Genomic DNA, 17,682 nt, shown 5'->3' with positions numbered 1-17,682 from the left:
GCACACACACATGCCCATGTAACACAAAACACAAAATTTGCTGTTGATATTTCACCAAAGACAAAACAGAGCTCCTGCAGTATACAAGCAATTTCTCCCAATCCATAAAGAAAATGAAAAACAACTAAAAGCAAATCGAAGTATAGTCCCATTATCCAACAAAGCACCATGCCACACACAATAGATAATATGCTAACCTGTCTCTGAAAACAAAACACCTTGTACGGCTCATTCAGTGTTGATATTTTGCTACATGCAATAATGAGAGTTGCACACGGCAGAAAACAAAAACTAAATTACAGCCAAACTGACAGGAACAACAAACATTGTATAAGAAAACGACGTTATTCAAATTCTAACAATTACTAAAGCACTAAAGTAAAATACACATATTGAGTCATAGCACAGTTGTATATTCAGTACACAGCAATTTTCTTTATGTCCCAAACAGATGACATAGCACTACCATTACAATCTCTAGAGACCACATAATGGTTTTGACTTTGGACATTAGTGGTGACAATGATGGGAACAGATAGGGAATAAATGCTGTGCTGATCAAATCAAATGGATCTGACTTCATATCAAGCCGTGCATCCTGACCACCCTGAACTAGTTCTGATTCCACACACTGATGGAATCTATAAATAGCTGATTTAAAGCCAAAAGTGGCTGTTAGCGTCAGTTGGCATCGTGATGCCAGTTGACAGGGTGGATGAAGACAGATGCTGATGATTACAGGTGGCGCGGTGGGGATAATTATGTATAATGTGTGGTTATTTGGGACAAAACATTGGGACATGGGGAAAATACGGGAGCATGAATCTAAGATGGGGATTGACTAAACAGCTGGGTTTAAGAATGATGACACACGAACGGGGGATAAAGACATGGACATGAGCTGAATGCTGATAAGCCTTTAGGGTGAAAGGGAAAAAAAAAAAGAAGACTATAAAAGACCGAACAGGGTTAAGGATGAGTGTGAAGAGGGGGAGATAAAGGTGAAGCTGTGAACAAGAGATCTCTGGATCTGAAGACAAGCAAACAAGAAGGGGTAGCTTACATTTCTGGTCTTTCCAGGTGACGGTGGGCTCAGGCCGACCCACTGCCAGACAGTAGAGGTTTACATTCTCTCCTTCGTTCACCGACACGTTTTTTGAGATGTTGACGATTCTAGCTGGCACTGAAAAACAAGATTATGCTATTAAAATATGACCTTCATATCATCTTTTATTTCATAAATTATTGATGGGGTATGGCCTTACAGCCTATTAAGGTGTTTAAAGTATGATGCAAATCCCTGCACCTAAGACCGACAGGCAATCAGCTGATTAATGATCTGTGCCCGAGAGCTTACTGGACTGTGCAACAATATGCTTGACCGTCTATTTAAAATGCACTGAATTCTAAATGGCTGCAAATGGGCAAAATCTCCTTCTCCTGACATCTAATCTAATTTGATCTTTAAAAAAAGAAGGAAATTTGCAGAAGGGTTAGCCGGAATTTTTGCTTCTATTTTTTAAGTGAATGACCACCCCTGAATACCATTTTGCCCCAAACGCCCAAAGTGTTGCAGTGTTATGCATGTAGTTAGTTTGATAACAAGATGGCCCTTGAATTTAAATGGCCCATTATCATTGTTTTTAATGAGCTTGGCCCCGAGATTGCTTTTTTGCGAGACATCTACCGAGGATCCTATTTTTCTCTATCTAGCTGGAGTTGAATACTTCTACAGCGATAAAGCACAGATTGGAGTGGCGCTGAACCTGCTCCTGCTTGATGCACTGACTTGAGGGTGTAATTATTTTGTGCGATATCAAGCTAGGGTTGAAATTGCAGGCGACTTGGAATTGGGTATATATGGTCATCTGTGCCAAGCTTTGGACCCTGCAGACAAGAGTGTTTGTTTGGCTGCAGTGCGAAGTGAAAACTCTGTTAGTAAGCAGTTGACGTTGTCTCTGCCACCTGTGAGCTGTGAGCCAGGCCTCGTGTTTTCATTCCAGCAGAATGTACCTAATATATCCTGTTAAAAGTTTTCAGTTTCATTCTGCTGGTGATGCATGACTGCAATCTGCACTACACAAAGTCCAAAATATGCATAACAACTGACACATGAAGGGGGAAAAGGTCTGAGATCCATCCTCCGGGCAGTCCTGCGCAAATCCATCGTGTCACTCAGGATCAGTCAGACTCTCACTCACTTAGCTGCTGACTTGATGACTGAGCCCCAGTCGTGGTCCTGCACTGTCAGTTATTTAGTCAGGCAGTTGGACAGCCCCCCTGTGTACCTCATCTCCTCCACACACATCCCCGTCCATCTGATCTTCCTAACTTTCTGTTTTATAAAGACAAGAAACCGTAACTGGCTACATGGAAAGAACAAATGGGTTTGGACTCAGCCTTCTTATTGCAACTGACTCTCTGGTTATCTGTCCACCACCTGCACCAGGCTTGCTTTACTGTAGCCACACACGTACACACACACACACACACACACACACACACGCACACAGGCCAACTGAGCTTTCAAGACATAATCAAGAAATTACATTTTGATATAACCATAAATACCAACCTTAAATGCTCAAACACCATAAAAACATTAACTACTAAGTTGTCTATCATAAATTTAAGCATACATTTAAGCGTGATTTCACAGAAAAGGAACACTGAAACGTAACCATAGAAAATCTTAATTGCTTCCCCTGATGTCGAACCTCAATCACATCCAATAGACAGCACTACGCTTGGATGAATGACGAAATGCATAATTAAGCCATTTAGCGGATGTTTTTATCTAAGACTGCTTACAGTAACATGGGTGCACACATATTTCTTTTGCAGTCACAGTGGCAATCAAATCTGCAGACAGGATATATTAGGGAAATGCGCCAGCCCTTAAAGTGGATGCAGTAAACACTTTCTTATTACATTTGAACTCAGCTGCTGACCTTGAACAATGAGGTAGACGTGGGAGATGCGGGGCTTGTTATTGGCCTGGAAGGTACAAGTGTAGGGCCCCTCGTCGGTTACTTGCACCTTGTCGATGTGGATGGAGAAGTCACTGTTGTTACTGTTGGCCAGCGTCACACGCTTGTCCAGCGACCACTTGTCTGTCCCCGTGAACAGGATGTTAGAGCGGTTCAGCCAGGCCTTATGGGTAACCTCCTCGTCGATCCGACATCTGTGAGAGGACAGGAAGTGATGAACGGGTAAGAGGCCTGTTTGACGTTTATGTTTAGGGTTGATACTAAATACTGCTGAGAGGTGTTTTTTCATTGGTACACATATACAAACAGGTGACATACCAATGGAAAAACCTACATTAAGTGTCTAAGTACAGTGTTGAGCGTCCATGAGGCAGTCTCTTGAAGTGTATTGAAGGTATGGGACACCAGAAAATACTCCCATAGGTGTTCAGTTAGGTGGAAATAAAGGGACTGCAAAGGCTATAGCATTTGACTCTCATTGTTTTCTACTAATCAAACCATTCATCTTGTACTGTGTGTAAGCATCTGCATCGTTATGACTCTCCACTCATTTATTCTAGTTTTATCTTTATTTTCCACCTGTCTGAAACCTCTTGGTAACACAGTACAAAAGCACATGCATCACCCCTGTTACACAGGTGGAACAAAATGGGTCAAATTATAAAAAGATATGGCTGAGATCAGTTCTAGAAAAGTCAACAGCTTGCAAGCAAAGCATTGCATCAGAAGTGGTCATATATTATTATTATTCTCTTCAGAGCTGGGTTACTGTGTTTTGTCTTAAATCAGTCCAGAGGTCCGTCCATTTTCTTAAAACTAGCTGTAAGCTCAAGATTAAAGTTAACACCAATACATGTAAAAATATGTGGATATATAGGAAAGATGGTGGGAAAGTAAAGATGTGGCACACTTCAAAACATGAACTATGGCCCAAAGGTGTTCTCTTCTTGGCCACTAGATGTCCTTACCCAGCTTCAACTAGCTGTAGGGACATGCCTCTATAGCCCTCATGTTTAATTGATATGACCTGGATAAATATCATTTTTGAGGTGGATCTTAGATCACCTGCCAAGTCAGTGGCAGTGACACCACAATGCATCAACCACAGTGCAGGTAAGTTTGGAAGTCTTTAACAAAAGGCGACAAGGCGCTGGGCTGATGTTCATTTTGACATATGACCTGAGAGCCAAACCACTTCTAACTTCGCAGGTTAGGAAATAAAGGAAAAGAAGAACCCCCCCCTCCCCCACACAATTTTGATTAAGATTCAGTTTGCTAAATAAAGAGACAAGTAAAAAAAAAACCCTCCATAACAATTCTTTATCTGTGTACAAACACTATTAATCTATTTTTTAAAAATTAATCACTTCTGCACTGATGATGTTGCTACAGGACTGCAAGCCCAGAGGAAATGAGCACCATAATAGCATCAAATGTTCCTCGTCTTAATGGCCCGCATCAAAGCCAACACAACAGCATTGTCTCAAGCATAACACAAGTATTTTTGCCACTTGGGCAAAAGTGATTTTATATGAAAATGTAGTTTATTTATAAAGCTCTTTAGTCTTTTTGTTTGTCAGCTAATGGCCATCCAGTGCAAACCAAACTTACACACACATCTGATTACAAAATATGCCATCACATCTCTACTGATGAAGCAACACAAGCCTGAGGGGGCAGGAGATGGTTAACAGGAGAACAAAGCAGGAAAACATATTTCTGCAACAAAAAAGGGTATATTTTTTCAGACTTCAGACAGATCTAATCTTTGTGTTTTTTCTTGTAAGTTACTGGACAATGTGTCCTTTGTTGTACTCAAATAAAACAAGCTCAGAGGGAATAATCATCCTTTAGTTGAACTGATCAAAACCTTATGCAACTTGTGAAAAAGAGCCACGAGCAGTGGCATAGTTTTTGTTTCAAAAGTCATAAAGGGTGGGAACTACTGGTTTAAAGAACTGAAGGGGATCATCACTAAGAAACAAGAAAGAGATGCTTATAATGTAACACTACTGCACAACTGTAAAGGGTTAAAAGTGGACATTGAAAGCACTGATTTTATCAACCATGGTGCATTCAGTTTAGAGTTTTAGGTGTGAAAACACCCAAATAAATTCTATAGATTTGACTTCTCCGCAGCGTCAATAGAACAGCTTCAGGCTACACAGTTGATGACATTATAGATCAGCATCCTGGTTCTTTGATTTCCAACTTTGAGAGAGACTTGTTGATGTTAATAAATATTGACAAAACTGTACTTGGCTTCGGAATAACATATTTGATTTTTGTGGTTCTTTCAAGGGAAAAAGGGGACTAAAAGAGGAATTTGTTCGGAGATCTGTAGATGTGCCGGCTTAAAGGTGATGAGAGTTGACTTTGATTTTTTTGTGTGTGCTGCCAAGCCAGGTCACATCTACGCTAGGAGAAAAAGCAAGTTGGCTGTTTTTCTGCTTGGTTGGGAGCCAAGGAAAGCTGTGATTTCTACTTTATCACTCATAGTTAGGCAGGTGTGGTTGGACGTAGAGCAGGTCCACCCATCGAGCTGACCTATGCATCATTATTGTTACATCTAAGTGAAAAGAAAAGGTGATTACAAACAGATGGGGTGACTCCAGTGACATCTGACGGGTATTATCATTCAATTAGCTATAGGATAGACAGAGCTGGAAAATATGGCACAATATGGGGCGCCTAATTGAAGTTATGTGACAGAGAATTGGCAATTAAAGCGGCATGACAGGTGGGGGGAAAAACAAACATGTTTTTCATGTAATTAGTAGGTGCAGGTGTAGAATCAAGAGTTACCTCAAAGTGACGCTTTCTCCTTCCAACACTGTAATGTTGTCCGGCAGGTGTCCGAATTCTGTTCCACGCACACTGGACCCTGCCAAGAAGAAAGAGAGAAGAGACCAGTGAGCATCCAATAATGGCACCAGACGCTGGTGTTCATCAATCCTGGGTCAAGAGCTTGAAGATTGACTACCTCACCAAATAAGGTTGGGCGGGGATGTGCTCTGCTTCCTGCTTACTTGTTTCTGAAGGGAAAGTAATAAATATACTAAACAAAAGAGTCACAATGTCTGCACTGACCCCCATACTTGAATAATGATTTGGTTTTACCCTGCTTTCTGGTGGGATGCGCCTTCATTGAACAGCACTGATAATGAGCCAAGGGAAGAGGATTCACGCGGAGCTGCTGAAGCGTGAAATGAAGGGACAGCAACGGTAACAGAAGGGATGCTCATCCTGCCTACCAATACACATACACATACACACACTCACACACACACACACACACACACTTGGAGAACAGAGGCACATGCTTACAAAAGCACAAACACACACAAGAACAGACACACATCCTGAGAGCCATTAGTTGAAGAGGAAATACGAAATTGGCATCTGTGAGATGTGTTTGAGACACTCAGGTGAGAAAAAAACTTTGAAAGAGTTTGAAGTAATTTTTGTGAACTTGCTTGGAGTGCAAACAAAGATAACAAAAGACCTTATATGCTGGCAGTGATATTGCCTACTGAGACAGGCCGCTCCTCAGTAAGACACCTGGCTCTGTCCATCTAAACTCTGCCAAATCACAGCATGACACCAGATACCTCAGCTTGTGTCCTCCCTCCATCTCTGACAATCTCTTTCTCCCTCTGCCTGCAAGATGACCTCAATATCTCAATAGGAGTTTTGCTGTGGTCTAGCCTTGAGGTTTAATAAACGGTGACTTTATGAAATGGAGCTGCTGCAGTGAGGAGCTAAGAAGCACCTCAAGATTTGTTAAATGGGCGCACAAAGTCAAAGACACGTTAATCATGCCGAATGGGAATCCGCTAAGAGATGAGACCCAAAATGACGGCAGTGCACCATTAAATGGGCAGGAAGTGTGGTTTTTAAATTAAAGGAGGGTCTTTGTGGAATCATGGTTTGATTACAAAGAATAATGAGAGAGGCTTCAGAATTATAATGCGCATCATGGATTGCTAATCAAAAGGTTTTCAAACTGCTTAGCAGAAAGTCCTGAGAAGCGCCAACTCCACTAAATAATAATTTATTATCTTTTTAAATAAAGACTAATTATGCCTGTTCTCCTTTTCTGCATGTTTGTGAATGTAAGAGTGTGGTTTGGCATTTCTTTGTGGATATGCCACAGTAAATATAGGCTATATCCATGCTTCTGTATTACCATATTCATGTGTGCTTGATTGTGTGTGTGAGAGTGCACCAGTGCATGTGTTGCTCATGGTTGCTTGTATAAGCAGTTACAGTATCTAGCCGTCTGTTGCTCATGGGTGTGAATGTGTAACGTTTGTTTGCTGACATACCGGTGGAGAACAAGAAACGAGGACAAACTAATGACGCCTCAAAAGAAAACTGGCCCTGAAAATCTCCCGCTAAAAGCTGTAATCGCATTAATGGGTGCTGCTGCTGCTGCCACTGCTGCTGTGCTATCTGGGCCAGCCAAGGATCCCAGAACTGGCTCCATCTCTCTCTCTCTCTCTCTGAAAGCCTTGGGGGAGGGGCATAGCACATTAGCCATTGTGTCCAGTGTTCAAAAACTGTCACAAGCTTTCGTTTATCTGTGGTTTTTACTACAAAGTAATGTTGCATAGCATGGCTGTGCTTCCTGTCTTAGACTCAGACAGTCCTCAGCTCAAGCCCTCAGCTGTTCCCTTTCAAGTGCTCTGTACTCTACACACTAGACTTTATTTAGGTTAATTCAATTCAGTTCCAGGGCTTGGGGCTTGGAGACAGGGTGTGACATGCTGTCATAAATACACACTACCCCACATATGCAATTACAGACACACAAGTAGAGAAAAGATGCTCCCTATCACATAATGTAACCACAGGGACACAAACGCGACGCACACATTTTGATTGAATGAATGATGAATGCACACGCTGAATGCTCCAAACAACATTGCGAAGGTTACAAACCAGCAGGGAGCTATTCCCATTTCCCTACTCAATTCCCATTTTCACAGCTCGATTGGCACCTCGCATTCTAAAACCTGTATCACCCTGCTCCACTCCCAGACGCCGCCGCACAACATGATAACCAGGTCAACACATTCAGCCCACACTTCCTCTCAGACACTGAGTCACAGGATCAATCACAGACGCACGTTTACGCACACATACGCAAACATATGCAAACACGCTCATCGATGAGGCAAACAAGCAGAGATGAAGGTTCGTCTGACTTCATTGTGACAACGAACACGGCAAAGATTCACTCCGCGTTCCTCGTGGGAAAATACAAATGTGACTTCGTCGAGACCCACAAGGATAACACAAGCATACACAAAAATCTAGCATCCACACACACCCACTACTGTATAACCCTTTCTGACCTCTGTCACTCAGTGAATGTGTTGATCTGTGTCACAGGTTAAGGTGATCACTAAAATATTGTGGAAATCAACAGCTTCTGTCCTGTCCGACAGACAAAAGTGTTTCTCAGGACAATGCTGGGGTTCATGCTCCCTATATATTCGTATTTGCTTGACAGCTGGACTACTTTGTTTTGGCACCAAGATAATATCGAAAACCTAATGCAGACCAAGATGCATACAACCCAAACCCTCAGGAATGTCCACTGGCTATATGCCTAGAACTGACAATAGCAAGAGATAGATAGAAGATAGCAATCCATCCAATAATCTGTGAGATATTTAGCCTGGACAATATTGATGGGCAGACTGACTGACATTGCCGTTGTGAGCCTTGCTGCTAACTTTGTGGTTGTTTCAGAACATTAAAAGAAAACTACATGTATGTACAATGACAATTTTATTCCTCATTGATTCTTTTTTCTACCTAATCTTCAATTCAGTTTCCATGCTAGAATAGATTTTGAGCCCAAAATTTAGGAGCGCAGGATTTTGTGGCAAGAATATTGCACACTGAAATGATGTAACTTCTGATTTATGTTTTTATAATTGGCTAAAGCAATCAAATAAAATAAAATACTGTAACACATGGAGGTAAATGGTTATTGCTTCTGCAGATAAAGGAACATAAAGTGTGCATCTGCATCTCATTAATGCGAGAGTGGGAGTGTTGGGTGTAAAACAACAAAATGTAAACATCATCTGGCTGAATGACAGCATGTGTCTCCCACCCTTTGATGTGATCCACATTATTTATCCCTTTCAGGCAATGAATTCAAATGTTGCCAGCCAAACACAACGGACATGATCAAACAGAACAATAATGAGTCCAGAGGGCAACCAGCAGCGTGCTGCTGCATGGCCAAAACAGAATCTTCAGACTCTCCCTTTCAGTTTCTGGGCTACTTCTGGCTTTATTGATCCCTATCTTAAATTCTGCTCTTTCTTTGCTCCCTCCTGGGGCTCAGCATGCAGGCTGATGAACTGCACCCACCAGGAGGATTCAGGAGTCTTGCCCATTGACACTGTAGAAAGGGGGGGGCTTGCCAATGGGGAGGCTTAAACCACCGCCTACCCTGCAGACTCTAAATGCGGAAACACAAAAACAATGTGAATTCCAAAAAGCTTTTTCTCTTTTTACCGCCTTAGTACACTGCATTACTGAAACAAAAATGTATTTGTTTATGAGAGAGAAAAATCCTATCTTAAACACAACTGCTGATTATAAATGGAGAAATGATAAATAACCATAAAGAGCAGTGTCGGTGGTGAATACTGCAGTGGCCCCTGGTGTTGGTGTGGATATCGTATTTCCCTGCTCACTGTTGTCTACTGTAGATACAGTCTCTCCTGGCTACTGGTATCTCTTGTCCTTGCTATGACCTGCTACTTTGGCACAAAAACGCAACCCCCATCTCCATAGACACAGACACACATACACACTTGTATGCTGTCCAGATGACCCCCCCTCGAGCCTTTGTCTACACACAGTATTGAGCCTCTGGTCTAGATTTGTCTGGCATTTTTAAGAGAATAACATTTTATGGACATGCCTGAGGGATTACTCACCGGTGAACATCGGCCTAGCAGACCATTTATTCACCTATTCTGTAGGTCTTCCTTCCAGCTGTTACACACTCTGCAAAAGCAGAAATCTGTTTTGCTCATCTGTGGGTAACACTTTATCTATTGCTGGCCCATAGCAAGACATTCACATAATTCCCTCCACTTGTGTCCAATGTTTTTGTCTCTGTGCTCTCGTGCATTGTGTCTTTTGTCTGTAAAAACGTTGCAAGGATGCTTGCTCAGTACCCACGAGACATCTATTATGTGATTTGTATTCTCTTGACTTTTACATGCGCCTGTTTGTAATTGCACTTGCTACTGGCAGACACTTATGAGTAGAGCTCTATTGAGCAGTACAACTTTAGCCTGCGTAGTCCTTGCAAGGATGTCTTTGTACTGTTCATCTATTTCGCATTGCCCTTGACGAGCAAATAAACACACAGAGGAGGGAAAGCTACTTTTGAAAGCATGATTGGCGTCAGGACGGATAACAGCGGAGGCTATAATGAAACCCATAACAATAATCCGTTTTAACAGAGGCTGCCTTGAAATTGAAGGAGAGAGGCATTGCACAAGGTTGGATAGAAGAGGTGAAAATAGATAGCCAGGGTGAGATGAGGTCCTAAAAAGAAACGTCACTGAGAACGAGGAAGCCGTAGTGGAATAAGGATTACAGCATGTTGTGCAGCAGCAGCAGCAGCAGCAGCAGTAGCAACAACAAAAAAGCAGTAGTAACAGTAGAAATATACAGTTGTAGTAGCAGTAGTATTGGTTGATAATAGCAGTACGGGCGTTAACAGCAGCAGTAAGAGAGGGAGTGACAGAGTAGTATCAGTATGAAGAGTAGAGAAAAGTGCAAAGACACAGTCAGTGACGCTGGGGCAGAGAGCAAAGCAAAGGAAAGACACACCCGCATAATTAACACCGGCATGCTGCAGCCAATTAAATATTTACAGAGGCACTTCCCTCCGACACCTTGATGATGAAGAGAGGCAGCCCAAGGATTATCAGATGCCGAGAGCCTCAGGCAGGAGACAAGGGGTTGGGGGTGGGGGATTAAACATTAACCGGCACAGATATCCCTTTCTCTTCCTCGTCCGATCCCATTAACTCTAGACGGCCAAAATCCAACCTCATGTCCACCTCTCTGCGGCCCCATCTTCCTGCCCCCCCCCACCCTCCAACTCCTCTCCTCTTCTCCTTCACTCCACTACTCATCCTGCCCCTCTACTCCCTATCGATGAAATCCCAGACTCCCCTCCTGGCTCCTTCCACCTTCAGCACCACCTGTCAGGGACAGAGCAACAGGAGAGCAGGGAAGAGAGTGATGGGCAAGGAGTGAGAAACCACCTGGATGCCTCGCTCAAACAGCACAGCAAGATGGATATGCAGGTCGTCTGCTTTCCACAATTGCTGGTGAAGCAAAATGGATGTCAGCAGGATTCTACTTGACAGGAAATCTAAGAAATGTCAGAGAAGTCACGGTGGATGAATTGTTTTGAATCTTTCTTTTAATGTCATTTTTCCCCCGTCTCAGACCAAAGATGTTTTCTGCTGTTGGAGGAATGTGGTGGAATGACTAAAATGAGTGTTTTTACGTGGCTGTGGCTTATTTTGACATTAACTGCTCTGGTGAGCTCCTACTGAGGCATCAAGAGGATCGATTGGACATTTAGCTGCTCGTCATTCAAGGTCATATATTTAGCTGGTCTTACAGGGCCCCCATATTTCAACTCTTCTGACACACATATAACTGCTAACACAGCTTGATCTCAGAAGCATGCCAAAACCATCAACATTTACAGGAAGGCAGGGCATCACCCTCGGGTGTCTAACTTGGCCACACCAAAGATGTGACATCTGCCCCTTTTATTGTACACATGCTGCGTCCACAATTCTGCCTCTGTTCGCTCTGCCCATCCCTCCCTCCCTCCCATCCAGTATCTCCTCCTCTCCCTCCTTCCCTCCCTCCCACCCTCCCATTAATCCCTCTTCACACATCAATCAATAGAGCACTGCAGAGTGCACAGAGCCATACAGTACTCAATGCAGCAGTTGTACAACTTCAATGGGCAGCCAAAGACCTTTACCATTGAATCAAGCGTGGGAGAAAAGCCGGGCGTGCTAAAACCAGGAACGAGCCCCAGTCCGCTTTCTTTTACCCCCCATTTTCCTTGGACTGACGCCTAAACCCCTTAGCACTCTTGAAATCAATACAGTAGTTAAACTGTTACTTCCTTTCCCAGTGAGTACACACACACTCACGCCCGCCTTACACAAGGCCCTGTAGACTCCCCTAAATACACCCTGTGCGCTGGTAATTTGACAGATTTGTGGGTAAGTGCTGTCACTGCTTTAAAAGAGAAGCTTTAAATACTGATTCACCCCAAGTAGCTCTGCATCTACAATCCTCTGAAAATAACATATTTTATACGCAATAAAAAGGAATAGAATACTTACATGTAACAGCAGCATGGAGCCACTGAGCAAATCTGAGCTGTAAATTCACATTTTAATACATAAAGGCATACAATAACGGTATAATAGATGGATATAGGCTGAAATATTAGCAAAATATTAGTATTCATGTCTATTTTACTGGACATTAGGATTAAATGCACAGTGTGTATCCTTGAGGTCTGCAAATGTTCTCTGAGGAAGGACATTATATCAGCGCATTTTGTTTCTGAATACTGCATTATTTACATCTGTTTCTACATGCTAGCAATCTTCTTCTCTGCCATTTGCTGGTGCATTCCCATGTTTCTTGATGCCATACTGCCACTGACTGTTTAGTGCAAATATATATTGATAACAGGAACATATAGATACTAACAACTCCAACAAGTCCTCCAAATTAATCAGAAATCAGAAATACTTTATTGATCCCCGGGGGGAAATTATACAGTACTCATGCTCCCATTTAAGACTGGAAAGTAGCATAAATTTAGAAGTAAGAGTGTGTACAAAAATATAAAAAATAAGAAAACAAGAAAATACAGCATTTATGATTGCTCTCCAGGACTTGTTTGATCTGACATCGGACAACATCATTTGTCAGAGCCTTCAAAAACTGTTTTATGATCCTACAGATCTCTGGTTACGGCGAAGAAGAAGAGGAGGAGGAAGAACTATTTTATTAATCCCCTTGGGGAAATTAAATATTTTTCAGTCCATTGTTTTTTTTTCCATTTTTACACACACACACACACACACACACACACACACACACACACACACACACACACACACATGCACCCACAGGAGCTGTGGACAGGCTTTAATTGTTGTGGAGAGATGTCAGAGTGATGGGGCTGCTTCATACACCAGCTTGATCCCCCACAGAATGAGCTCCTGCCCCAATGTATGTAATCAATGTAACCATAAGTTGTTTTAGGCATTTGATGAAACGACTGATGCTGCCATTTTTCTTGGGAGGACATTCTTGCTAAGTCACATAATATTAATGTTTAACACAATAAACTGTGATCCACTGTTGTGCGGACAAGGCTCACATGTAAAACAAAAGCTTATCATGATTTGTTTGGAATCGCTGATTTAACAACAGAATTTTGTAAAAGATAACACAATATGATCGTATCACCAAGAGGTAATTCAACCATAATAGTGAATTATCGCCCAGCCTTATACCATAATGTCAAAATAAATAAATAGGCAAATAATAAAGCTGTGTAATAAAACTGTGAATATGTTCTGTTACATATTTTTATTGTTTATAGAAGCTCTGTCAGATGCTGTCAGACTGAACGAATATTTCCAGCCATGCGGTTAAGCTTCCAGCACAGTGGCGAAGCTTACCCTATAGTTTACACTTGAGCCTCTAAGAGGCTACAATAAAAACAGCAATTACCAGGCGATAGTGACAGGAGACAAAGGAGTGTAATAGCATGGGAGCAGTTATTTTCGATAGGACCATTGGCTGTAAAGTGGAGTCAAAAAGAATGAGGCATCAAAAAGTCAGTTGAGTGTTGGGCAGTATGTGTGTGAAATGGATGACCAGGCAATACAAGCTGCCAATGGTCATTTATGACACACTTGAAAAGTAGGACTAATGAGAAAAACAGAGTTTGACGAGAGCTTGAGAATCACTGCCACTGTTGTTAATCTCGACATTAACTCACACTGAAAGGGCTAAAATCCTGCAATTTCCATCAAAGACAAAAGATGATGTGCTGAAAATGCATTCAGTGAATTTCGAACAAAATCTCAAGTCAATGTGGAGCTGAATAAAAGATCTCATTTAGCTTTTGTTTAGATTTTTTTTTTGCATGCATAAGCCTTTATAGCACCACCACTGACTTTGCTTATTAATCCCCCCCTCCCCACCCCCAACCATTTACTTCATACTGATAATAACATATTTCTGTGGAAATACGCAAAATATGTAATATACTCAAACAGAGTAATAAGACCAGTTAATTGTGATGACTGAATGAAGGGGAATTAGCTGCTGTCTGAAGCCGCCATGGTAATGAGCAATCTAAAATAAGTCATTCTTTGTCTGTGCCTTTTGCAAACAGCAAAACAAGAGGGGAAAACATTTTGTCAACACACTCTCAATAAATGCACAAATAACTGAGTGTACAGCTGGAATGGGTTGGTTTCAAGTGTACATGGGTTACATGGGATCTAAGCACCTGCGTGCATCCTTGAATTCATGCATGTGTGTATATTTTTTGGCATGTGTGTTTTGAGTGCGTGTAGGTCCATCTCGGGATGCGTGTGTATTCGTTAATATGTGTGTGTGGGCTGATGTGATGTTCGTAACCACTGAGCTGCTCGTCCAGGGGTCTCGCCACCCGCACCACAGGGGGTGGTAAGAGAGTGAGGATGAAAGGAGGAGATCCAGGCTGGTAGTGGAGGATGGAGGCACAAGGTGCTGGGAAACAGAAGGAAAGGAGTCTAGGGCTGGAGGGGAGTGGGTGAGGGCCAGAGCCCAGGAGTAAGGTGCTGTCAGGATAATTCACAGCAGCAGTACTTGCTGCGAAGAACAAAACAGAACTACCTGAGGGAACAGAATTCAGCTAACACCTGCTTAGGAGGGAGCTCCTGAGGGATGGAATGGGAGAAGGAGGAAAAAAGGAGGGAGGCATGGTGCAGTGCACTAAGATTCTGGCAAGTACAGATGAAGTAAGCATTGGTGTGTGTGTGTGTGTGTGTGTGTGAGTGTGTGTGAGAGAAAGTTGGAACGAATGTGCATGTGTGTATTTGCAAGCTTGTGTAAATCCGTTTGCTGCGTGCGTGTTTGTGATTCGTTGTGTGCGAGTGTTTAAGTGTGTTTTGGTGCATGTGTTTTCATACTTCTGTCTGTTTGTGTGCTGTTGGATTCCGCCTGGCTGTGCCCACAGCCATCCTTACAGCTGTGGATGGGGTTCATTTGCATTCTGAATCGCAGCAGCTCTTGCCATTGTTGCTCCACTGCTGTGACTCGGCACCGCTAGCTCCTAGCACACATAGCCGCTGTGCCAGTTATGTTTGGCTACAGCTGTGCTGGAGAGCTTGTGGCAGACACTCAAACCGCCACCACGAGCTCAGGCCTTGGTCTGTAAGTTGGAGGGAGTTTGGTTGACGTCATTTTCCTTTGTGAGCTACCTGGTTCGCAAGCTAGAGTGTACCCTCCTTCGACAAATCTTGGAACTCCCTCTTCTTTCTCTCTGCATCCCTGTCTCACACCAGATGGAAGCCGGATGACACCCTGGCTAGCTTTTGGCACGACCGGCTTGCTGCCGCTGCTCAATTGCAGAAAAGCCCCTACACATCCCTCGACAGCGTGATAATCTTGCTCACATGCACCCTGGTTGCTCTCTTCATCTAGTTGAGCAAAGATGAAGTTAAAAATATACCCGACTTTGAACACTAGTCTCTCTCTCCCTTTTCACCCTTCAACCCCTGCTTTCAGCCTGGGTGATGACATGCTTTTGGTATTTCTTTGGAGAGGCCGGTGCATTAGAAAAGAGCAATCGATAGAGAGCCCATTTAATCTTTGCAGCTGAGCAGAACTGAGAGGGCTCTCGTGTATGGCATGCTGAAAAAATACTGAGAATCAAGAAAGAAGAGATGAGAAGAGAGGTAAAGGTAAATTAATGTGTCATAGTCTGTTTGAGGAGGAAACAAGCATAAAGCCAGTTACTTGGAGCAAAGCTAAGCTGTGCGTTTATGTCAGCCCTAGCGGACTGAGCCACTGATGAATCTGCTGGCTCATGTTACTGATGAAGCTGTTTTACCAAAGCCTGAGGCGATTGAGGAATATGAGGAAATCAGGGGCATAACTAAAGCTGTGACAGAAGTAATGTGTAATTAAATACAATGCCACTGGCTAATTTGCCTTTCATTTATCTCTACACATCAGTTTCTTGTGTGTTTTTCTTATTGTGTTTTCTCGCAGAAAGGGTTGTATAACTCTTATTGTGGAGGTTATTAATCTTTCAGTGCACTGTTACAAACATAAACAAATTCCTAAGTCACCATAAGTTATTAGAGGGCCGTCTCCTTGGAGCTGTTTGAATTGGATTAATGCTCCTTCATGTGGAGCACTGAAAATGATCTCTGGCTCCCCTCTCCCTCATGTGTGAATGAGCTGCAAAAACAATTTTACTACCGTGCCTCAAGCACACATAAGCATGTGAAGACTGCAGACATTCCTTATGCATATGCATATATACCCACATAGAAATATAATAGCAGGTAATACATACATACACACACACACACACACACACACACACACACACTCTCACTTGCTCTGTCACCAGTTGTACCTGTCGATAACCACAACAAAAAACCTGGAGAATCATTTCTTTTTTAAGTGTCTTACACTTTACAGATACAATGCATAACAGAACAAGGGGGCATCAGGACGTAGCCATCTTCCTGAGACACAAATTGAAATATTAATAATAAAACATGCACAGCTGCCAGGGTGTATTGCAAATGTCAAAGACTGAGAACAAATGAGGGTGCATGGCAATGAATCTTGTTCAAGTGAAAGTTTATTCTATGCTGTAAGGAATATTTCCCCCCAAAATGCTACAAACTAATAGAAACTTTGTCAAGTGGAAACAGAAGCATCCTTCTTTTAGGCCGCCTGCTAATGTAGCACAACAGTTTTTATATAGCCTCAGTTTAGTGTGAAACACACTTAAGACTGTCAGGCAGCTTCTTTAATTTACATGTCATTCATTACTACTATTCAGCATGTGAGCAAGTGAGAGTGTCATTGTGAGATGGCTTTTTAACACATAATTTCTAACCTTCTTACAAGCTGTCTCATTATCTTTACTCACTCCGTACTGCATCGGCACCGACTTCATCTGCAAATGACCCGACAAAACATTAGCCAGATGTTTACTCCCTACATTTGCACAAGAGTAAAGGATTAAAATCACCCCTCCTGAGATGAAAGTTAACCTCCAGTAAGACATGATTGTGCCTGACTCAGTACATTCAGAGTCTCATTGGAAAAAAACCTTTTTGAACAAAGAGAAGATGATGGAGAAGATTAGGTTAATATTTTCAAGGAAAAATCATCCCTTGGATTCTTTTACACTGTTATGTAACTTATCATCAATCTGTGATGTTCAATGTGTTCCAGGAGTTATTTTGTGGTGAAGTAATTTCCTTTTTTTTGGTGTACCCACTTTGCTGCAATCTGCCTCATCTACTACTGCTAAAGCTGGTGATTTAATGTGGTTCCTTGAATTGCACTG

The 17,682-nt window shown here is 42.4% G+C and overlaps 1 protein-coding gene across 1 annotated transcript in view; it reads right to left on the bottom strand.

The window, feature by feature from the left end:
- iglon5 (IgLON family member 5) overlaps positions 1–17,682 on the bottom strand; it is an 83,601-nt gene that overhangs the window by 8,419 nt on the left and 57,500 nt on the right. The window contains exons 2-4 of the mRNA XM_070911872.1: positions 5,796–5,874; positions 2,952–3,184; positions 1,064–1,183 (exon numbers count right to left, since the gene is read on the bottom strand). Of these exons, the coding sequence (XP_070767973.1) occupies positions 1,064–1,183; positions 2,952–3,184; positions 5,796–5,874 (432 nt within the window). The remainder of the gene's footprint in view (positions 1–1,063; positions 1,184–2,951; positions 3,185–5,795; positions 5,875–17,682) is intronic.

The sequence above is a fragment of the Enoplosus armatus genome, chromosome 9 (assembly GCF_043641665.1).
Source record: "Enoplosus armatus isolate fEnoArm2 chromosome 9, fEnoArm2.hap1, whole genome shotgun sequence".
NCBI classification, from domain to species: Eukaryota; Metazoa; Chordata; class Actinopteri; order Centrarchiformes; family Enoplosidae; genus Enoplosus; species Enoplosus armatus.
The sequence above is the reverse complement of the archived record's forward strand: the minus strand, read 5'-3'. Positions and strand labels throughout refer to the sequence as shown.